We start from the raw sequence: 23,976 nt of genomic DNA on the forward strand, positions 1-23,976 counted from the left end.
GTGTCTCATTCGGTTTAGGTGCATCTTTCACTATTTCATAAACAAGTATTTGTTCTCATCATCACTAAAGTCAATGGCAACCATCAATCCTCGTTCTGTAGCCTATTTTTTAGCTTTAGATGCTGCTGTAAGCCTATCAGGACCATGACAGAAATGTTTTTCTGTCTATTTTTTATCATATCATATTTTTCTGATTTAAAAGCCTAAATTCAATTCTGGTTTAGGCTACTGTATTGTCTTGAATTTCAGCACACACTTTTTCAAAATAGTCATTTTCCCTTCAGTTTATCTGTATTTAACTCCAGGTTGCAATGCAAGAAAAATATAGAGTGAAGCCTATTAATAATTAAAGAGTTGTAAATAAAATGAAAAAAAAAGAAACAATTGACATTTTTTTTAAGACGTCAAACTCGTTCGACTGTGAAATACTTTTTGTGAGAAAAGTCCTTGAGTTACACGTTTTACATGTCAGTTTACACAAGAAAAGACATACTGAAGCATAAAACGTATGTGGTCTGAAGAAACAGTTACTGTCAATGCTGCATTAAAGTCTGTAATTGGCTATTATTAAAAATAATGTATTTAAACTGATTAATCATTTTATTGTTTGAAACAAACTTTAATTCTGTCACAGGTTGACGAAAAAGAAAAAAGCAGGACTTGATGCAGCAAAAATGTTCTTTTAACTTGACTGAATATTACAGACTTTAAAGACGGAAAAGTGTGAGAGCTACAATCTCAAGTCTTTAATAAAAACGGAGCTCTTACCTTTATGAAAAACAAACACCTGTCCTTTTCTCTTCAGTTCATCTGTATCTAAATCCATGTTGCAATGCAGGAAAAATACATACTAGAGCCTATTAACTCAAATAAAGTTTATTTCGTCAGCAAAGAGAGACATGAAATATTTCGTTGACACAAGATGAAACATACTGAAGAGTAAGAAATAAATCAATTATTAGATTGTGCCAATGCTTATTGAAGTTTCTAATAGGTTGTCATAAGGACATTTTTTAAAAACTTTCTATTGCTGGGAACACTGTAGTAACAGGAGCTGCAATTACCTTACAGCAAAGAAACACACTGTAAAATCATACTGTAGCACTGTTACTAGCCACAGGCTTCGAGGCAGTGACTTTCTGATAACTGAGCCACAACTGTGGCAACTATTACTACTATTACTGCTACTCTATCAAAGCAGCAACCTTCTGATTACTGAAGTAACGCTCTACCTTGTGAGCAGCAGCCATGCCTACTACTTTGGTCAGGATTATTAATGTAAAATTACATTTAATGTGCTTTTTATGGTATTTTTACACAATTATTTGAATGTATTTGCTCACATTATGGGTGTGGTGCTCCATAATGACCAGTAAGGGTGTAATAACTCTACTTTTTTACCAGTGCATTCATTACTATAAGTACATGAAATATAAATTGAGAAAAGACTACCAAACTACTGAAATGTAATCTGTTAAGAGTGTTAATAAAGAAACAAATCAATTACTTGTCAGTGTTGCATATTTAGGTCTCTAACTGGCTATTAATACAACGATTTCATTAAATTTTAACATTCTATTGCAGGAAACATTGCAACAATTGGAGCTGAAATAACCTTACAGTGCAGAAAGACGCTGTGAAAGCCTACTGGCCCCTGTTGAAACAGTTTAAATCTGTTACAGAAACCGGAAGTATTTCATTACATTAAGAACTGGCCTGTCACGTCTTGGGAGCGCGCGCGTTCGTGTCAGCGGCCGCTCTAGCGCACGCGCATGTGCCTTGACAGGTGAGCGCGCGCAGCTGGCCGGTCGCTCTCGGCGCTTGACAGATGGAGGTGGTTTGACTCGGAGTCAGGGCAGAAAGTATTTGTGGAAAACAGGAAGAAATTCGGGTCTTTTCTTGTCTGCAATGAGAGGTGAACAGACTGAAAATGGAGATAACTCAACGAACTCGGTGAGCGCAAATGATGACGGAACCGATATTAACGAAACAAGTGACATGTTTGCAGCGGAATGCCTGAAGTACTAACGTTGACACTAACCCCTCTATTGTGTGATGCCAAAACCTGTACTAAAATTCTGAATTTTAAAGTAACAAAGTGTTGTTGTGTGTAAACAGAAAGTAGAAGAAAAAAATAAATAAAACATTATTTTAGGGAAATATTTTAAATTCGGCACATGTAAAACACACCAAACTCCTTTAATTTCAATAAAAGACATCCTTCCATGTGTAACTAGCTAGCTGTGACTGATTTGGCAAAAAGATCAATCGCAGCTAGCTAGCTAATATTAGTTATAGTAGCTAAGCTTTTTTAAGCTTTTTAGCTAAATTCTTTTTTTATTATTATTATTTATAGCTGAACGAATGCTAAGCTATAATTGGGTTAAAAGATGGGCAATTTATCTAGTTAATAGGATGAGAAAATGTTTATAAATCTGATATGATCAGTTATTAGTCCAATACGACACATGAAGTATTCTAATAAAGAGCCTACAGATGGGCGTACAAGCTATTTAAAGATGTGATTTGTTTTTTTACTTCTGGCTGGTAAAAAGTTAACCACGTTTCTCCAGTTTCATGAGTGTATCATTGACACCTAATCATTATTTTGCTGTGTTGCCATTCAAGCAGAGTAGGCTAGTGCTTCATCAGTAGGCCTTCCAAATTAACTATTCCAGCAGACAGTACATTGAGTCAAGATTCTGATGTTCTTCTCGACCAACTGTAAGCGTTAATATAGCCCTATGGAGAACATTTTTGTCGAAATGTCATTAAAATCATAGTTTGCTTCTGTTTTTTTGTATGGTATTGACACAGGAGGTGTGTGTATCTGTATGTGTGTGTGTGAGAGAGAGAGAGAGAGAGAGAGAGACACCCACTGCCTTTGTCGCTCATGTCTGGTGGCATGGTGAGTGGAATGATAAACAGAAGCCTGTGCTATCCATGTCAGTGGCCTAAAATAGAGGCTAAGCAAAAGGGTCTCAGATAGCCCCTGGACGCCATATAAGTCTGGTCAGCCTGCTCATGGCTTCATGTGTGTGTGGGTGTGAGAGAGAGAGAGAGAGAGAGAGATACCCTGACATTTCCACCTGCTGTTGGGGTAGCAGGCTTAATATAGTGCCACTCACTCAGCAGACCTATGTTAGTTCTTTCCTCATGTCTACATCCGTGAGGTCAAAACATATGATGGCTTTTGAGGGTTTGTGTTTACCAGTTCAAATGTGGGTAAAGGGGCATTGGCATGTTTGGTGAGGTGGCACAAAATTGGTTGCTAAATGACTTATGGTTTTGGGTTTAATTTAAAGGAGGTTTATTAAAAACATGTCAGCTTCCAGCCAAAGATACTTCTCAAACACAAGGTGACATTTCATAAAAGAATCCCCCTTTTCTAAACTGTATTATCAATAAGCTGTGTTAAAAGAAAAACTCAACAATTTGTAAATACACTTATTTGTCAGTGCAGTAAATATGAAACTACCACGAGCCGGCAGTTAGCTTAATTTTACAGAAAGACCGGAAACGGAGAGAAACAGCTAGTCTGGCAATGTCCAACAAGACAGATTCTGCAGATTCTACCTACCCACATCTCTGAAGTTTACAAAATAACATGTTCATGTCTTGTTTATTAAACTTAAATTGCAATATGCTGTTTTATTGGAGATTGTTGACTATTTCTTGGCCATGACGTGTAATTCCCAGGAGTCTCTACTGGCTTCTTTGCAAGTGGTCCTTATATATGCTGTACAGACAAGACAGTCGTATCAGTCTCTCATTTAATGCTTAGTAAGAATGCAAATACTTTTAAGAATATTTCAAAAATCTCAAACTTTTTCTTTAATGCTGTTAAGTGAAGCCACTGGGCCAGACATCATTTATAGAAGTTTATAGTTAATTCAACTTTAGTTAACAGTTATTTCACTGTAAACAAACAAAATGCTTTACAAACTGTTTCGTTGTTCTCTGTAAAGTTACAAATGATGTTTATAATACTTGAGGTTCATATTTAAACATTTCGATGGCCATCATAAAGTTGCAACTAATGTTAATAAACCGTAACAATAGCTTAATAAATGGTTTACAAAGCATTTCATTGTTTGTTAAAAGTGAAATGACTAGTTACTAAAGCTCAATTAACTATAAATGTACCATTTATTAATGATGGTTATTATAAAGTGATACCAGCCACCAAATTTAGCTGTGTTCTGTTTAGCCATTGTCCTGACCCTGCCAACATGTGGTCCTCATTTAGGCATGACAGGCTGGCATTTGGACATTTGTCCTTCCTCTCCATATATACCTCATGTGTGTCTGCCCATCTGCGTCACAGGCTTAGAATGAGGCCAACATTGTTTTTTATCCTCAGGTGCCACATAGGCCCCAGTTGGTCACTTAAAACAGTCCATGGGCCAATGTGGGAGTCTTTATAATGATTACCTGTCAAACCCATACTGTACGCTTTGGATTGTACTCTTGTGGCCTGTTTTGTCCATTTGATCAGTCCAAATTGAAGTCAAATGCCAGCCCATCACTAACCCAAACTATGTGAATGTTTCAAAGGACAATTTGGCTGGAGCAGTGCATGAAGGATCTCTCAAGTTTAACTACTGTTTTCCCTCAGCAGAGCGAAATGCTGATCAACCAGCTACGGGAAATCACTGGCATCCAGGACCCACAGATTCTCTACAGAGCTTTGAATGTAAGACCCTGACTCTATTATCAGCTTTGTGATAAAAGACAGTGGATGATGTCTCCCTTGTAGTATGTTGTAATTTTTTCCACAACGTAAGCCAATGAATGACCTTTATCCAATAAGTGTAACATGATCACAGCATTGCTACTTCTCAAATACTGAACTAGCTGCAATGATATATATAATATAAATTCTCTTTTTCAAACTTCTTGAATATTTATATTTTCATTTTTTCCCCACTCTTCTGTTGTGGATGAAAACAAGACATTTGAGGACATCCTCTTGAACTTTGGAAAACACTGGTTTTCACCATTTACTGACATTTTATAAACCAAACAATGTATTTATTAATCAAGAAAATAACCAACAGATCAGTTGTAAATAAAATAAACTTTAGTTGCAGCCCTAAACAAAAAACAGTAATAAGAAAAATGGACAAATCAGTCATTATAACATATTTTTTCTGGAGGAGCAAAAGGCCTTATGGTTGATATTTTCTATAGCTAAATACATATGTGATTTCAACAGAATGCTATAAGACAACTTATTGATAAGATTACTTTAAACACACTGAGTTTAGCTTAGTTGCAGTTAGTTAGAAGTCAGATATAGCGTCTACCTATCCACCTTGATAACAGAAACGTTTAAAGTATATTAAAGAAAAATTTGTATAAAGACAAAAATAGCGTCCTTAACTTAACCTTAACTGTGCTAACAGCACTGTGAGAGTTATATGCTGATTGTCAAAAAAAACAAATTACAAAGTTAAGTTTAGAGTTGTGGTGTGCATTCACCAGAGGATGGTGTCAGAGATAAATGGTCTTGGGTAACCTATAGTATTGGCTGTGTCAGCTTATGAGCATGAATTTGTTAAGAGATGACAGTTACACTTCCTCCTGTGGAGAACAAAATATCTGTACTAAATATGTAAATCCATCACAAGACCCATGCTGCTAGTTGGATATAAAAACATAGCCTTCACTGTTCTGCTCTGTTCTTGAAGTGTAATTAATGTTAAAGGAAGACTCTTTGATAACATTAAAAGGACCCCACAGGGTGCCATATTTCCACCCCGGCACGCAGTTTGTGTTTTAAAACACAACTGCAGACGGAAAAGTCCCTAGGAGCTTGAGTTAATAGGAATCTCATGAAAGTGATAATAGACAAACGATTCAATAAACAGTCTGGCTGACTGTGGTGCAGACATCATCCAACCTGTTGCACCAGGGGCTGGCAGAGACACAGCAGGAGCTCATGGGTTTGGGAGGGGAACATCCTCCCACATTTCCATACGAAATTAGAAATGTTTTTGTACTGCTGGTTTCGAATTGTGCATTATTATCATTTGTATGTATTTAATATTTGTTTATTTCTTGTTAGACTTCTGCAAACACGAACATACATGTATATCCAAAATATCTGCCCTTCTCTTCAAGGCCAGTCAGGGTGACATTGGACATGCTGTTGGACTGCTGACAACCCAGCCTGCAGAGGTTCAGGATCCTGGAGAACCACAGGAATCAGGGACCTCTGGAGAGACCTGGGAGGGCCAGAAAGGTACACTGAGGACAAAACAAACATTCACAAAAATATTAGCAACAACTACCTTGTTTGAAGCCTTAAAGCATACTGAGGCCTGCCTGTTAAAGTAGAAGCATCTGGCATTCACACACAGGTTTGTTGTTTCTGACATTTGAGGGTCCAAAATTGCTTTAGAAATGTTGCAATGGAGCACTTTCATGTATGTGTTCTTCAGAAAGAGTGCAAGTAACAGTATGGTATAGAATAATTTATTTTTATGAAGAGCTATGTATGTTTGTTGATAAAATTGACCATGAAACTATTTTAAACAGTTGTTTTCTGTTGCTTCAGTGCTTCCTAAAGATGAACTGCAGACTGCCATAGAACTCAGCCTGCAGGAGTCTCACAATGCCCAGGAAGAGGAGAGGGAATTTAACAGGTACAAGAAACGTGCTGTTTATAAAATCCCTCTGTGTTACAGGTGACTGAGATTTAGGTTCATAATTATCTGCTGAATTGTTGAAAAACTTGTTTTCTTTCCGTTCTTATTCTCTGGTTCACGCACTGCTTAGATTATAACCAAGATTAATAGCAATATTATTACACAACAAATTCTACAGATCACAACTCATCCTGAATGAAAACACACAAAACAAAAGTTTCCAGTGAAAAATAATAGACATTCCCATCGCTGTACTTTGTGCTTGCAATTAAATGTTAACATGGTAACAGCCTTAACTAGGATAGTGTTCATGATAATGGCTAAACACCAGATAGTGTTCTCATTTTGCTTCAGCCCCGCTTGTGGTCAGATACTTTACGGTGATTTTACCTATAACTTATAAAGGTGTTCGTTTTTAGCCTTCACACAGGATCATATATCTAACCTAGCCAACCTGTGTTCAAAAGAGGCATCACATTGGTGCTTTCAAATGGGTAATTTGGTTAAACGCAGGGCTCTGGAGGCCAGTGCAGAGGAGAATGCAGCGAGGATGAAAAGGAAGAGATGTGAAGCCCAAAGTGAAATGTGCAGCCCTGCAGACTGGATCCGTCAGGACGACTGGCCTGTGGGCATTCGCAATGTTGGAAACACCTGCTGGTTCAGTGCTGTCATTCAGGTGAGGAAAGAGAAGGCTGAATAGTTACATCAAATTCATCAGCATCAGGGATAGAATTTAGAATTCATCATTCAAATTTCATCCCCACAACATGGGTGCTGTTTGTTGGTCAAACGGTGCTCATAGTGCCCTTCTTCATTCTTAATAAAAATTAAAAAACAACAGACCAAAATTGGGCCATTTCTGACCATTATGGAGCAAACAAATAACAACCGCACATGCTTTTTCATAAAAATCTATTTAGATATCATTATCACTTGCAATTTGATCAATAATTTCAAATAACGCAATAAGATATGTAGATGTTACTAAAATCTGTAATCATTGATATTTATACTGTATATAAAAATCAGTAGAAATATAAAATGGCTAAATTGGAATAGAACTGTTATATAATGTAATAAAGAAGTTTCGAAAATAGTACTAAAATGAATACTTAACTATATTGCAATTCAGACAACGTATTGCACTACATTTTAAATATATGCTGATGAAGGGGTTTTTTTGCCTCATAGGCTGCAGGTGATAAATATCTTATTATGCTAGAGTTGTTCAAGTAATGACAATCCTTATTTATACATAGCTATCCATAGGTAAGGGAGCTTGCAGAGTATTTTTCAAAGCTTGGATTGCGGTAATTATATAGCAATGAGTTGCAGTTTAGTGATATTCAATTTAAGACTCTGTTATTTGAGAATTTAATAACAACAAGTAGTATATATTTTGTCATAAAAAAAACAAAAGTTCATCATCGGTACCCATATGTCTCTCTTAACCCAACCAGTGCACAGAGATCTGTTTGTGTTCATTTAGGATCTGGCTTTCTGTCTTTGACTTCGGAAACCGGATGCTTGTTTGAATGTAGATATACAGTACGAGGCAGTTGAAATTTGCACAGTTTTTGTAAAAGAGTTACCATCAACATTTGAAAGCATTTGATGTTGAATTGGGGGCGGAGGCGCATCGGGGTAGAGCCACCGTCTTGTTATCAGAAGGTCACTGGTTCAATTCCCCTGGTCTGCATGTCAAATTGTCCTTGGGCAAGATACAGAGCCCCAAAATGCTCCTGATGTGCTGGTCGGCACCTTGCATGGCAGCCACCACCATCAGTGTATGAATGAATTACTGAAAGGCGCTTTGGACATAAGCTTTGGTCTGCTAAATGTAAATTTTGGTTAGGTTTATAACTGATGTGTCATGTTTAAAAACATGTGGATACAGAAAATGAAACGTTAACATCTGCATAGTGAACACCTAACTACAGTCTGTTGCTGTAGGTGCACTAATCTCATTCTAAATGTCCACCTGTTCTATCAGTGTCTCACATCCTCAGCTGGTAAATCTTAAAATAGCTCCCTCTCTCTTGGCTTAACAAACATTAACAGACTTCCAGTTTCCCTTCTAAGATTTCTAACTTTAGTCTGTCAGAGGTGTCAAACCTTATATGTAGTTAGCAAATGTTGTTTTGGCTTTAAGCAATCTCTGTAACATAGTTTTGATTCTTTTTCCACTTTAAAATCAGGGTGGTTCAGTCATTAGTGTTCCTCTGTAGTTTCTCTACCTTGGTTTATAATGATATCCCCAATGAATTCAGCACCAGACATGTTGTTGAACTGACAGCAGAAAGTCTGTGACTACAGAGAGATCTCCCGTCAAACTTTTTGTTTTACCAATTTTATATATCCTGAGAGAGTTATGAGAAACAGGAAAAAAACAAAAATCAGTAAGAAAACAAAAAGGTGTGGGCATATTTTTGCCAGAAGAGAACATACAGTATTTCTCTGAGCTGCTAATTCTATTGCAAATCCATTCCAGTGAATAGTCAGAAGTATCAGGTGGCTAGGCAGAAACTGGAGCCCTCATTTAGATGCACAGTGTGGATAATTAAATAGCATGTGATGTGATGATGGAGTGAGCAGTATACTTCCTCATCTAAGCCTGAAATGGAGAGAGAGCAGACAGTGATTGTTTGTCTCTTGTTGAACCCAGATATGTTTCTACATTGATTTAGAAGTCAAACCCCCAAAGGACAGGGGTTATTATCTGGGAGAAGAGATGGGAAAATGAGGCAGTGTTGTTTGAATACAAATGGTGTTTGTTTTTTGCTGGTGTTGATACTGTGAGCTAGAATTAAACTGTCGTAGATTCAGCAGAGCCTGGCTCTTGATAAAGCAGTCTACTTCCCTTTAAAAAAGTAATTAAGCTATCAGATTGAAGCTGAGTGACCACATGATTCAGTTGTCAGCTCATATTCCCTCTATTATCATTCGTGGTATGAATTACAGTAAAACCGAGATAAGCCATAATTGAATTTCCTACTCAAATGGAAATATATATCAAGATATTCATAAGTGCTGAGAAGCTCCACTCAATACTGCACATGACATAAGAGTATCTGACTGGTATTAATGTGTTACGTTTATCGTGAGGAACACAAGTATCTTATAACAAAGTGTGTAAAATAAAAAATGTTAAAAGTACAAGAAAACCCGGAACTAAATGTTGCGGAGACACTACCGACTCCTATGTCATATCCCTGAAGGTAAAGGAAATATTTTGTCTGATTAATGCTTCAGACAGTTTTGATTATATCTCATTCATATAACTTATTAACTCACGGAACTTGACTTTGGTCGCAACCACCACGACTGAGTTGAATTTCTTTATTCTTAACTATCCTTTCTATGCACTTATTTTATGATCTGTTGTCTTGTTGTTGAATGATGATGTCTATCGTGCAGCTGAGAAACTGAATTTCCCTCGGGATAAATAAAGTATCTATCTATGGTGAAGGGCCTAATGCTGCTCTTTATCTAATATGTGACTTATGGAGAAATCATCCAACTTTTCTTTAATGATCATATTTTTCAAAATCCAGATTTTTAATTCATGTTACTTCATTTTTAATTTATAAAATATTAGGGTTAAATATGTCGTCAGACTTAAATCTGCAACCCATTCATTTGATTGGAGAAGGCCGCAAGACCTACAGTATTTATTATGATCTGGCTGAACTTCGACTTGATGCTTAATGCTGATGGTAACCCAGCACTCATTGTGTGAAATTGTCCTTTGGCTGCTGACACTTGCTTATTTAAACATAGAATTTCTGAAAGTTCTAATACACAAAATAATTGTCTTAATGTAAGTTATCAACGGGCTAATGTTTGTTATAATATTTGGCACCCTGTTCACCTTTAGTGTCTCCTCTTTAACTATCAGTGTGGTACATGTGGATATACACGTGTGTGAAATGGAAGCAGGACATTTGCAGGTGTGGATTTCAGCATGTGGAACAGTTTTCTGTGTTGATCAAGGAACATACTGTATTTTGCATATGGCCATGTCTCTTAAATGATAACCACTACAATGCCATGCAGGACCACTGCCAGCTGGTAATCTTTCCCATTTGACCCTGCCTTGTTTTATTGTCTTATTGCAGTCACTCTTCCACCTGCCTGTGTTCAGGAGGCTGGTACTCAACTACCATCTGTCCGAGCGAGTGCTGGAGAAGTGCAAGAGTCATTCTGTGAGTAAACTTCTGTCACCAGCACATACAAGTGCTATCCAAACAACAGCGGGCTACTCCACCACTGCCATTTACAGCAGACCTAATTATACACAAGCTGTGGAGATTTTCTGTCAATATAAACATAGCTGTTATGGGAAAGTGTAAAGGGGATGAAGTTTGACTCTGGCCGTTTGTTAACAGGACAAGCGGAACATAGCTTTCATGCAGGAGCTGCGCTGTCTGTTTGCCCTCATGGTGGGCTCCACTCGCAGGTTTGTGGATCCTTCTGCTGCAGTGGAGTTACTGCGAGATGCCTTCAGGACCAGTGAGGCTCAACAGGTACAACAGTGCAACACAAAAAATCTTAACTTAAGGTCTGTTTCAAGAATTTTGTAGATACATAAGAATGTGTGGTATCCTGTGGATAGATTCACCTTTAGTTAAGATTGTCTTTGGTCAAACTGTTGTTTCCATGGTCAAGATGGAACTCATAGACATGGTGATTCTCGGCCCTTACTTTATCCTTTAATATTACAGCTACACCACTTATTTTATCCTTGACCACGAGGCAAGAGCTAGAGATGGTTTTGACATTTGTTTCTAATGTCTTTATTCCAGGATGTCAGTGAGTTTTCCCACAAACTGCTCGACTGGCTAGAGGATGCATTTCAGCTGTCAGCCAATGGAAAGTAAGTTAAATGGTGATGTCATCCACATTCATGGACTGTTTTCTATTTGTGCACTAAATAACATAAGTTTTTCATGTCGTTTTTGTCAGTAATGCAGAAGACAAAAAACAAAACCCCATGGTCCAGCTATTCTATGGCACCTTCGTGACAGAAAGAAGACATGAGGGTATGAGTTTTGTTGAGTTTCTGTCATAGCAACAATCAACATGAATTCTGTTCTCACTCACTCCCATCACTGTGTTTAGGTAAGACTTTGTGTAATATTGAGCAGTTTGGCCAGTATCCCCTGCAAGTCAACGGCTTCAACAACCTGGATGAATGCCTAGAGGGTGCCATGGTTGAGAGGGAGATTGAGTCACTACATTCAGATCACAGCGTCACACCTGGCCGTGAGGTGAATTATTTCATCAACTGACTAACAGTAGAGTTACTATGTATAGGGTTATTTCAGTGTTTTTGCAATGTGATGCTTCACTAAGACAGTTGTATTTTCTCTTCTTTGCAGAGATGGTTCAAAAAGCTACCACCAGTCTTGACATTTGAACTGTCTAGATTTGAATTCAACACCCAGCTTGGCCGTCCAGAAAAGATACACAAGAAACTTGAGTTCCCACAAATAGTTTATATGGACAGGTGAGCTTTGTGCGCATAAAACAATCATAGACATGCAAGTTTATTCAGATTTGCATGTTCAACATGCTTCAACAGGCATAGGGGTAAAGGATGTATGCTGCAGCAATATTCAGAATGATTGTCTCACAAATGTATGCAAACTTAATTCTTAAACTCAGAATTCTAGTACTAACATTGTAGAGAGAAAGAAATAATAGCCAGTTATATGTCTGTTTAAATCTTAAACCCATGATATATTTTGGTTAATGCCTGATTTATATGTGAACAGATATCTTCACAAAAACATAAAAGAGACTCATGAGAGGAGAGGAGAAGTGAAAAAACTCAAGGATCAACTTGCAGCCCTTCAACAGAAACTTGAGTGGTAAGTTTCTGCTACAGCTTTAAAACTTTTCAGAGATAATTCTAAATTCATTGGATCCTGTCTTTATTCACAGCTACAAAAACTATGGGTCCGGACCTACCAAGTATCCTTTGGCTGATATGTTGCAATTTGTGCTGGAGTTTGCTACCACCAAGCCCACAAGTGTTTCCCCAGCTGAAGATCTGAGACCAGCTTCACCGACTGCAGCAAGCCACCCCCTTGATGACCCCAGCTCCAAAGAAAACAGGTTGAGTACACAGAGGACCAGATAATTGTACATAAGCAGTGGCCTCTGATCAAAGACTAATGGATACTACACATTGGTATATCATTCACTGAATACTATACAGTAAATGATATTTTTACACATGCCTACTGATAACACTGGTGATTGAATTGAAAAACAGCCCTACATTATATCTTTTTACTCTGTAATTAAACCCTGGATCTGTAACCAAACTATCTTCAATGCTTTCCTTGCTTTCCTCAGTGAACCTGGAGAAACAGACTCCTCAGAGAGCATGGTTTCGAGTCTTTCTAGTTGCCAGCGTACCCCCATATACAAGCCCTTCACCCAGTGCAGACTCCCCATCGAGAGCCCACCTCACCCAGCCCCTCACAGCATCACTGAAGAAGAGCTGCACTTTGTTAAGACCTGCCTACAGCGTTGGAGGACAGAAGTTGAGAACGACATAAATGGTATGTTAATGCATATAACAGAGTAAATGCATCAATCATATGTTGTTGTATTCAGATTGAATAAGATTGCTTTAGAAGAGTATATTAGTCTTAGTATGATTAAACTAACTTAGCATTATGGATTCTGTTGTTGGCTTTATAGTTACTACATACTGGAAGTCTCTTTAAGGAAGTAATATTCCTGTGCCAGGTTTGTGTTAACTTTTATGGACTATCAAAAGTAAGCATTCAGACTGGACATCTTATGAATAGGCATGGTTTGTACACAAACTCTCTCTGCAGCGGTTGATTGAAACCATTCAGTAAATCATTCATACCCACCTACTGAGCATCAGTGATATCAGTGAATGAGAGGGCCTACACAGAGCCCAGAGCACTACAACTTGTATTGTGTTTAATTCTGATCTAATCCAAATATATGAACCGTGAGTTTGTTTTGGCTGCTACATGCAAATAAAGCTACTGACAGATTCTGAATGACAGATTATGCAGAAAGTTGTCATTCTTAACTGAAAATGCAGTGAACCCCGGACTTACCAAAAACAGACGCTCTACTGTGCTTCTTCATGTGGTCCTATCAAAATATCTGGTTTATCAATGTAAATATTGGGTTTAGCTATGGATTTTTAATTTTTTTTTGTCTCTTAGCTCGATCAATCATATACCTGTGACTTGAATACTAGAATTCATTGTCCTCTTCCTAACTTTTCCATATCCGGACAAAAACTAGGTTAAAGAAATATAAAATTTCCAATTGTATATGTATATTAAATGTTGTGTTTTAATTTTGTGTTTTTACTTTGCCAGAGCTAAAGGCAAGCATTGACAAGCTCAGTCAGATGCTTGAGGGCATGTATGCAAACAACAGCCTCTGCCAGGTGAGACATACACTCACCTAATTCAGTCTTACAACCAGCAATTCACTCTGAATATTGTAGTGCTTCAGTATTTTGTATAGCTGGAGTCCCATTCTATATCATCCTTTTATTTAGGTACCCTACAGACTCCATGCAGTGCTCGTCCATGAAGGCCAGGCGTCAGCAGGTCATTACTGGGCCTACATCTACGACCATGCCAACCAGCGCTGGATGAAGTACAATGATATAAGCATCACTGAGTCGTCATGGGAGGAACTTGAACGAGACTCATATGGGGGCATGACCAACGCCAGTGCCTACTGCCTGATGTACATAGATGACAGAATACCCAACCTTATTACAGGTAGATCTCTGAGTGATTTTTCAGTTATTTGGTTTGATATGATCTGATTAGCTTAATCTTGATAAGTAAAGTTGCAAAGTTTAAAGCACTTTTAATTTAATAACTGACACTGTCCCACATCCACTCAGATGACACAGACGATGAGACAGGCCAAGTGCTGCATGGCATGGACTCCCTGCCGCCCGTCCTCAGACGTTATGTCCATGAAGATAACCGCTGGTTCCAGCAGGAGCTCAGTGAATGGGAAGAGCAGTTCTGCCAGACAGCAACCCCACAGGGAGAGTCCACAGCATCTGCAGAGCCCACAAATCCCAGTGCAGACAACATAGATCAAGCACCAATTGAGCCAGCGCCCCAGTCTGGACCATCCAATGAAGAGCTTGACCAGACAGCTTCTTCAGAGCCACAACCAGAGCCAGAAGCAGAGAAGGATGTGGAGCCTGATCAGAAAGAAAAGCCTGAAGGTCTATAGCAGTTAATGGAGAAAAGGGAATGGGGCAAGGTTTTTAAAAGCTTAACAGCTTATTTGGTAATATTTTTAGACTAATGATCATCAGTCAAAATCATTTGTATAGGCTTAAAAAACACCTATTAACGACCACTGTGAATTAGGATTATTGAGGTGCCCCAGGCCTACAAATCACAGAAATCAAATAAACCAAAATCAATTATTTAGCATAATTTTTTATGTTTTTTCTCAGTGAAATTAAATGTCAAAATTTCTTACTAAAATCTTGACTCATCTGTCAAATGTTTTCATTCAGCCCTATTGTAAATAAATGTGAATTTAAACTACTTTAGCACATTTTAAGCCAAAAGCATGTATTTCCGGTTCTGTAGTTTATATTACAAAAATAAGGGCAGTATCTTTAATACTGCAATTCATTGATTTTTTACAAAATGTTGGAATTGTGTACGCTTATGGAGAGATAAAGCTCAAAAGTAATGTAAGTCTGAGGGAAGTTGAAAAGTCATTAATTGGATACTCCACAAAATCGGGCATATTTGACCCACTTGGTCCAGAATTTAGTGTATATGTTTTTCATAAGACAGAGGGAAAAAATAATCCTTTCCATAACTATCTTCCTAAATATAATTTACCACGAGGATATCAAAATACAGAATGCATGAATTATAACACAAAATTTTAACCTTTTGGAGAACAAATACAGTTTCAGTTTTACTCCAGTTAAAATATTTATGTATTATATATATTAGTGTTTCTGTTATCTTGGGAAAATGGTTATGGCAAAAAATGGATAAGCGCATAAGATGTAATCTTATAAAAAAGGGTCTTTTAGAATCTGGGTCCATTGAAAGTTGTTTCTTTTGCTTGTATATTGTAGGCATGATAAAGACAGAGTTAGTTTTGTAATTAAGTACCAAAATATCCACATCTCACTTTGTGTTGCCACATTTGAATGAACCTCCCACCTGTGCATGTCCACTCTGTACTGGGAAAATGCCAAATGGTCGGTGCAACATCACTAAAACAGAACCTCCAATCTCTGCTTATAATTAGCCAATAATAGTGATTAAATTTGTCCGGAGCTTTGTTGGTTTAAAAAGATTTATCTGACCTGGAAGTTGGAAATGCTAGAAATCTTGTATTACAATTCTGTTATTAATTGTAATTTTTATGTTTAGAAAAATCGTTTAGTACATGATAACGTAGCTATTATATGTCCTGTAAATACAAGTACCTGCTGAACAGTCTGTGTTCGCACTCACAACCTCTCTTCTCTCTTTTTTTGACCTTAGAGGAACCAGAGGTAACGCCACCAGCACCACCACCACAGAGCCCTGGCTGCCAGTCAGACGACACCAGCAGCACAGCAGTCAGTGACACCTTGGCTCCGGACCAAAGCTCCACCACAGCTGAGAAAGAACTTCAGAGTCAGGTGGGCAAGTCCCCGTCTGTATAATATGGGTCAGAAATTCTAGGCCACATTTGAGTGTGTACATGTGGGTCAAGGGTCCTATTTCACCACTTAGCATAGTGATGGAGATACAGGCTTAATGTCAGAGTGTAGAGTAATGTCTCAATAGAATAAGGGTCAGGGGTGATTACAGCTATCAAATAATTTGTGTAATAGTCAGTAGCGTGTTCAGGCATGTCATATTATTTCACATGATTATTTTTAGTGCTCGGGTGTCAATCTGGTCAAAATATTAGAAACACCAGTTCAGTCAACCTAAAGCTTGAAAAATCAACAGAGTGAAACATTATAATGGGTGATTGATTATAAGTTTTCATAAATATCAGCTCTGTTGTGGGCTGTTCAATATTCCTCTGAGTATGAGTATCAGTGATGACTTTAAATAAACTGGTTAATAAGGGAATTACTTCAAACCACTTCTTTACTATTTCTGTCCTCTTGATATATCAGTAGCTCGGCTGATAAATGTTACTTCCTAATTGTATTAATTGTATCAAATGTCTGAAGCTGCAATGTCTGCTGACCCACCTGACAACATATAATCAGGCCAAGCTTTTGACTGGATACAAGCAGCCATTTTGAATTTCACACTCTCACCGTTGGAAAGGGGAGTTAAAATAGAGAACGTGCTGTGTTCTCTGTTAAGGCTGACATTTTCCTGATATATTTTCTCCACAGGTGTGTAGAGGTGTAAATTTGTATAGGTGCACTTCTACATACAAGGCTCTCAAGACCCTAAACAGGATAAGCAGGTATAATGGATTAACTGAAGGCATCTTTTTAAATCTTTTTTCTTGCAGACTCCTGGCCCTGAAGCAGAGCTTAATAATCAGGCTGCATCTGACCTCCATGAGGAGAAAGACGACACAAAGGTTGCAGGCCTCAGCCTTCCAGCTCAAGACGAGCCAGAGGCTTCTGGAGAAGCTCCTGAACATGAAGCGCAGAAGGAGGATGAGGAGCAGCAACAGCTGCAGCAGCAGGAGGTCCCAGTTAGACAGAGACAGACTGAGAACGAGGTCTCTGAAGTGGAGATCCCGAATGTGGGCCGGATCATGGTCAGAGCTGATGCTGATGGATATAATGAAGAGGTGAGTATGTGTCATAATGAGACAATGTATTCCATTTTTAGACTACTAGATATTTTCCCTCGATGTATTTCATAACCTAAATTACTAGTTACTTTACAGAGTCAAATTATTCAGTGTTGACTGGCTGTTGCTCATGACATGTAGCCAATCAGATAGTGTTGTGGGCGAGTAATTGAGTGAGACCACAGACTGGTGACTACAGACAGAGAACAGTTGCTGCATCAGAGACAAAATAGGACTTTAAAGATTAATTAATTGTATCTTCAACTGGATGAAAAACAAACACCAGCACAGATTATCAGAAAAAAGCTGCTTATTGACCCCAATAATCAGCAAGTCCAATAATCAGTCCATCCCAAGCCTTGAAATTTAGACAGGATTTGTGTATCCTGAGTCTTTAATGCATTGGTATTTCAACACACAGATATATCAAATTGTGAATGCTGCTTCGAACTTGCCACAATGTTTCACATCTGATTGTGAATTTACAACACCACTTGATTGATTAATAGTTTAACATCAATTAAACATTTATCCAATTTTGTCCTCCAGTTTTTCTGAACACTGAAACACTGACATTATAAATTACAAATTTACAATTTTGTTCATTCTGCTGCTCATTTTGAGGCACATTCAAATGATGCTGTTCTTGCGGTATTTCCTTACTTTGCTTCAAGAATATTTTTCACCTCAGACACAATCAGCATATCAGCATGTGGGAATGTAGTGCAGCCCTAAACTGTTCAGCATCTTAACACAGACATCATGAAATACTTTGTTTTGTTAGTTTTTCTGTTTGCTGCCCAGTTGGTGTTGTAATAACTCTTATTTGTCCTCTTTATTAATTTATATTCAATTCCTAGATGATGCTGACTCCAGCTATGCAAGGTGTCATTCTAGCCATTGCCAAGGCCAGGCAAATTTTTGATAAGGAAGGACCTGAGGCTGGCCTCATCAAGGTATGCTCATAGAGGGATATTATCACATCTCACAGTAATCCTACATTGCACAAATTCATTTTAAATACCATGTTCACTGAAATATTTTTGCCAGACCACATAAAACATTTGATAGGAGCAGCTAAAAATGACCTCTTTATGCCACGTGTCTTGGAATCACAGCATAAACGTAAAAATATTAAAATGTTTTGAGGGACCTGCTGGTTACAAGGAATATATAATGATATGCAGCATAAACTGTATTAATAGTAATCATCAGTGGACTACAAGGTTCCTAAAGATTTATTTCAATAAATTAATGATAAAGGATTCTTTTGTTATGAAATATTTTAAATGTAGGAATGTCAAATTATAGAACAAGAAGAGGACTGTAAACATGACTTTTGATTCATAAAATTAAAAACTCCCCACATTTTATTGAAATAGAATACAAACAATGCTCAGAAAATAACAAAGAAAAGCCCAGAGTCATCATTTACTATTAACATATATTTCTGATTATTATTATAATTTTTTTTACTTTACTGATCTTTTATGGATGAAGAATGTTAGGCTGTCTTCACTTTTGTAAATATATCTATTAAGCACTTCATCAACTCTGAGCATTCCGAAAAATCTAAATATAATTAAATCTGAGATGATTTCCCAATGTTTCCTCAGGCCTTCCACGAGGAGTATTCCCGCTTGTATGAACTCTCCCAGGAGGAGACGACACCCCAGGAGGACCCTCGTCTGCAGCACGTTCTGGTTTACTTCTTCCAAAACAAGGCACCGAATCGCATCATTGAGAGGACACTGCTGGAGCAGTTTACTGACCGCAACCTGAGCTTCGATGAGAGGTACACACATTTAACAAATAAGTGGTCCCTGGATGAATCGATGACTAAAAGAAGTGGATGACAAACTCCTGAAAGATTAAGGAGAAAAATCTGTTTGACTTTTATATTAAAACAAGTTGGAGGGCAAAAGGGATTTGCAGACAGATAAATTGATTTATCAGAAAACTGGTAATATTCAAGAAGTTTCTGTCTGGGCGTTATCGTGTGTACACATAGCATAAGTACGGGAGTAAGTAAGGTGACATGTAGAAGAATACATTAGACCAGACAGCATACCTATGCTGCCATCTAGTGCCCAGAGCAGAGACCTGCAGCATGAAGGGAAAATGACTGTGTATCAAGTAAGTTAAATGGCTGAATGATATGTAAAACAAATATTATGGCTTATATTGTGATCATGATTTGAGTCAAGCTTGTATGGGCAATGGACATGTTTGCATTTATTTTTAACTGAAAAACTATAAAGAAATTGATGTGTGAGGCTGGGACACTTTCAAGCACAATGCTTAACTTTAGTGGTATATTATGACACATTTCACCTTTATCAAAAAAATACAGCCCCTTAACTTATTGCATTTGGCTATAATGTGATTTTGATCATATTTCTATTAGTTATACAGCCCTAGTTAAAAGCATTCATATGTCGTCTCTGTACATGCAGGGCCATCAGTATCATGAGGGAGGCACGATCCAAGCTGCGCCTCATCAAGCCAGAGGACATGGATATGGATGAATACCTGGTATTGTCTTAAGCTTACCCCTGCCTTATTTTATTTATTTTCTCTCATCTTTGTAATAATTTAAATGCATATTAATCTGTCTCCGTCATTGATTGCTTTAAGTTCCACAATGTGATCAGGCATTTGAAAGCACAGCAGAGAGCAAATGAAGTGATAGTTAGTTGTGTTCTGTGCTCTATCACAGCAGTGGCATGATGACTACAGGCTGTTCAGGACAGTGTTTGTCTACCTGCTGACTGGCCTGGAGCACTACCAGCATGGAAAGTAGGTGTCTGACGTTCACCACCACACCTACTTCAGAGATACTTGATCACTGAAGGTTCAGAAAGCTTTAATCGTAATACTGCACGTAAAACAGGGAAAATACTCTTAAAATGAGCCTATAACCAAGTAAACATAGCTGCTAATGTGAAGAGAAGAGCAAGAAAAAGAGCACATACTACTAACTACCACTCTGACTGAATTCTGTGTAGCCTAAGAATTTTAAACATCTGTGTTTTACCCTCTTACAATGCATGGTTTACATTGCTAAAGAGGTGTTTCTTACTGATTTGCCAATAGTGGGACTGCTGTTTACGTAGAGAATGACATGATGACATTTGCTGATGTGTGTGTGCGCTGCAGGATGCAGGAGGCTCTGACCTACCTGGCTCATGCGTATGATACGAACGCCAGGCTGCTGAAGAACGGAGAGAAACGTGGCATTGACAAGTCTCTTATTGCAGGCTACAGAAGGAAATGCCTCACTGTGAGTAAGGCTGGTCTTACAGTCAGAGTGTGCAACCTCAGATTTCAGTGTTATTACCGTGAAACGTGAAAGCACTAAGCTCAATCCTTCTGCAGAAAGATTCAAATATCAATAAAAAGTTATTTTATAAAAGTAACAATATAAAAATGTAACTTTCACTCCATGAAAATAAATATAAAAGAAAACAAATGTGATTATAAAAAATAATCTGATTATAATTTCTATGCACGAACAATGCTCATGTAAGTAACCTTTAATATCTTCTTCTCCTCCCAACATTCACAATACAGTCACTGAATGAAAGCGCATCACGGTTGTTCTGCAGCGGTGAGGAGACCAATGTGGAGGAGGGCATCGCCATCATGGACGAGGCAGTCATCCCCTGCCTTCACCTGATGAGCCGGGACTCTTCTTTATCCCAGGAAGACCGGGACGCCATGGAGAGCATCCGCAGTCACTGGTGCTGCTGCCTGGGCCAGGATATGGCTGGTAAGATTAGATTAATTAATGTACCAGCACATCTTTTAACACCATCTTCAGTCAACTGATATTAATTAAAAAAAAAACTTTTTTTAGAGGATTTAGGTTTCAAAGAATATATACCACATTATACATGTTTACATAAGATTAATAAAAAATAACATGAAGTGGCTTTGGAAAGAATTCAGAGCCTTTCACTTCTGCCACATTTATTTGCCAATTATTTTTCCTAATTGCTTTTTACTTCTAATTGTTGTAAGTTCTAAAGTTAACCATAAAACCTACATAAATCCAATTCTTAAAGTTAACCACAGAGTTTTTATTAGGTGTTCCTGAGGCTTTATAAGCATGTTCAATAAGTTTACTTACTCATAAAACATTTGCAAAGCCATTTTTTAAAGCAGTTTAAGACTTTAATAGACTTTAATAAACCTTAAAAACCTTAAACAAATGTCTGACTAAAACCAAGGCCTAAATTAAATTAACAGCTGTATTTTTTCTGGCCTCTTGTGTTTTCAGAGTCTTTGCAGGTGAAGCTGGGTGAGTTTCTGCCCAGGGTTCTGGATGGTTCAGCTGACGCAGTAGTTCTTAAAGACCCACCCAAAGTCCATGTCAGCCAGGCCCACGACCTGTGCAGTCGCCTTGCAGCTGTCATGCAGTCCATCCACAACACGTCAGTCGTCATTGTTAAGTAAAGCCCTCAATGAAACCCATAACAACTGTGTGTCTGGCCTGCAAGTCATGTGGGCGATGGATCGTTCTGTGCTGGAAAACTATGGAGTTGAGACAGCGTCTAGTTTTTACCAAGCCAATTTATTATTTCATTTAATCTACTGCTTCTAAAAGCATGCAGAAAAGCTCTTATTGATAGACAGTTTTGATGCTTCTTATTGCCCACCCACCACCATCAGCAACCTCCAACTCTTTGGAAAAAATACTAAAAGTGCTTAAAAATCCTCATGGCCTAAAAGCAGCAGCAGGTTATGCTAAAGGAGGCCCTAAAGGTAGCACTGTACATTCTCTTCAACTTTGAATACATCCTTTACATAGACATTTCAAAGAGCACATTACCAACTGTCATGGCAGGTTCTTGTACTTTGACGTGGTTCTGAACTTTTCCCTGAAAATGCGTTTTGAGAACAGTTTATATAGCTTTAAGCTGCTTCTCATCTGTGTTGCACTCGCTAGCTGAACAATTATTCCATCAGCAGGAGAACACAGAAGCTTAAAACTCTGATTGGCACTCTAAAAAGTTCAGACATGGACGTATTGTACTGGCCGGCAAACTTGTTAAGTTTAGTTTCTGGTAATGATTGGACTGTCACTCAACTCCTTGAATGGACTGTAGGGTTTTATTGTTGTGTTGCAGAGCAGTGTAAACACACTAAGGTCTCTATACAGGGCTGAAAAAACACTAGATTTGTATTGCACAGCAACAAATATTGTTTATGAGCTTTTTTAAAATATATGTTTTATATTTCTTTGTATTTTTCCAAAACAAATTCTAGGGAATTTTACATGTAGGTGACACGAGAACGATAGATATTTTAAGTGTTATTATGCATAGAAATATTAACGGCAGGCATTGTGTGCCACTTTTAAAAGAGCTGCTGCGTGCTCAGATGGAACTATGAGTCACAAGTCTTCTATGTTAACAGTGCCCTGATGGACAACACCTCTCTCAACTGATGTGCCTTTTCTCCCCTTTTGAAGGGTTCTTTGTAAACCATGTAAACACGTTGACATGAAGAGATGAAGTCTTTTATCTTGTGTCCCAGATGCAATGCAGTATCATGAATGAATGAATGAAAGAATGAATGAATCAGGATTTTCAGGACGGCTACTTGGAGCTACTCTAATGGCCATTCCTGGCTGCTGATTTCACTGGTATTACACTTGTAGTCTGTGATGATACTCAATAAATATTTTAAATTCTTTCTGTACTCCTTTATTATTGGCTGTCTTCACCTCTGTCGCAAGCCTTGCACATTCTTCTAACACAGTTTGTGACATTATGTTTAGGTAATAGTTTCAGTATATTCACTTCCGTCATGTTCTGAGAAATAGTTTGCATAACTTAAAGAACGAGGCTGGCAATACTGAATAGTTTTCTAAGGCTAAAAATCCCCGAAAGACTAAAATTAACATTGAATTCAGTCTACTAACTGTGGAGCCAAAGCCTGATATGTCCTAGTTATCTCTGCCATGAAGTTCTGTGGTTGTCCAAAATTAAATCAAATCAAATCAAATCAATTTTTATTTATATAGCCCAAAATCACAATCACATTGCCTCAATGGGCTTTACAGTCTGTACAGTGAACAACATCATCTGTCCTTAGACCCTCAATTCGAGTGAGGAAAAACTTCACGTTGATGGAAAAAAAACAACCTTTTAACAGGGTAAAATAAAACAATGGAAGAAACTTCAGGAAGAGCCACAGAGGAGGGATCCCTCTTCCAGGACGGACAGACATGCAATAGATGTCGCGTGTACAGAAAAGAGCAACAAATCACAGTTTACAGGTTACATTAACTTTAAATTAAAAGGTCATAAATGAGCAGTGTTGTAAAATGTACCCAAAAGTCATACGTAGTAAAGATATCATGTTGAAAATACAAGCTAAACCCCAGAATACAAGGTTGGTAAGTACGTTTCAATGAAACTATGGTCACTATGATCATGGATGGAGATTGGCCAACCTCCCACTATATATATATATATATATATATATATAT

General features: G+C 37.9%; 1 protein-coding gene across 2 annotated transcripts; it reads left to right on the forward strand.

The window, feature by feature from the left end:
• Window positions 1–1,794: 1,794 nt before the first annotated feature.
• Window positions 1,795–23,177, forward strand: usp28 (ubiquitin specific peptidase 28). 2 transcript variants are annotated; one of them, XM_030439064.1, is made up of 26 exons: window positions 1,795–1,953; window positions 4,619–4,696; window positions 6,127–6,247; window positions 6,563–6,650; window positions 7,167–7,329; window positions 10,772–10,858; window positions 11,042–11,179; window positions 11,459–11,529; window positions 11,619–11,695; window positions 11,775–11,923; window positions 12,035–12,162; window positions 12,431–12,526; window positions 12,600–12,773; window positions 13,017–13,225; window positions 14,033–14,103; window positions 14,218–14,446; window positions 14,575–14,910; window positions 16,208–16,347; window positions 17,187–17,474; window positions 18,338–18,433; window positions 19,094–19,272; window positions 19,934–20,012; window positions 20,197–20,276; window positions 20,637–20,760; window positions 21,051–21,249; window positions 21,760–23,177. In XM_030439064.1, exons 1-26 carry the CDS (start codon window positions 1,909–1,911, stop codon window positions 21,933–21,935), a joined length of 3,621 nt encoding a protein of 1,206 aa, XP_030294924.1. In that variant the 5' UTR covers window positions 1,795–1,908; the 3' UTR covers window positions 21,936–23,177. The 2 variants fall into 2 exon arrangements, with proteins under 2 accessions (XP_030294924.1, XP_030294925.1); XM_030439065.1 differs by having other exon boundaries at window positions 4,622–4,696.
• Window positions 23,178–23,976: the final 799 nt, after the last annotated feature.

Source organism: Sparus aurata, chromosome 13 (assembly GCF_900880675.1).
Source record: "Sparus aurata chromosome 13, fSpaAur1.1, whole genome shotgun sequence".
NCBI lineage: Eukaryota > Metazoa > Chordata > Actinopteri > Spariformes > Sparidae > Sparus > Sparus aurata.

Excerpts from the sequence above, each read along its gene's own strand:
- usp28 (XM_030439064.1), top strand. The coding sequence starts at position 1,909 with ATGAGAGGTGAACAGACTGAAAATGGAGATAACTCAACGAACTCG. Across the intron at positions 11,530-11,618 it reads CAGCTGTCAGCCAATGGAAA|TAATGCAGAAGACAAAAAAC; the intron begins GTAAGTTAAATG and ends CGTTTTTGTCAG. Across the intron at positions 14,447-14,574 it reads AATACCCAACCTTATTACAG|ATGACACAGACGATGAGACA; the intron begins GTAGATCTCTGA and ends ACATCCACTCAG.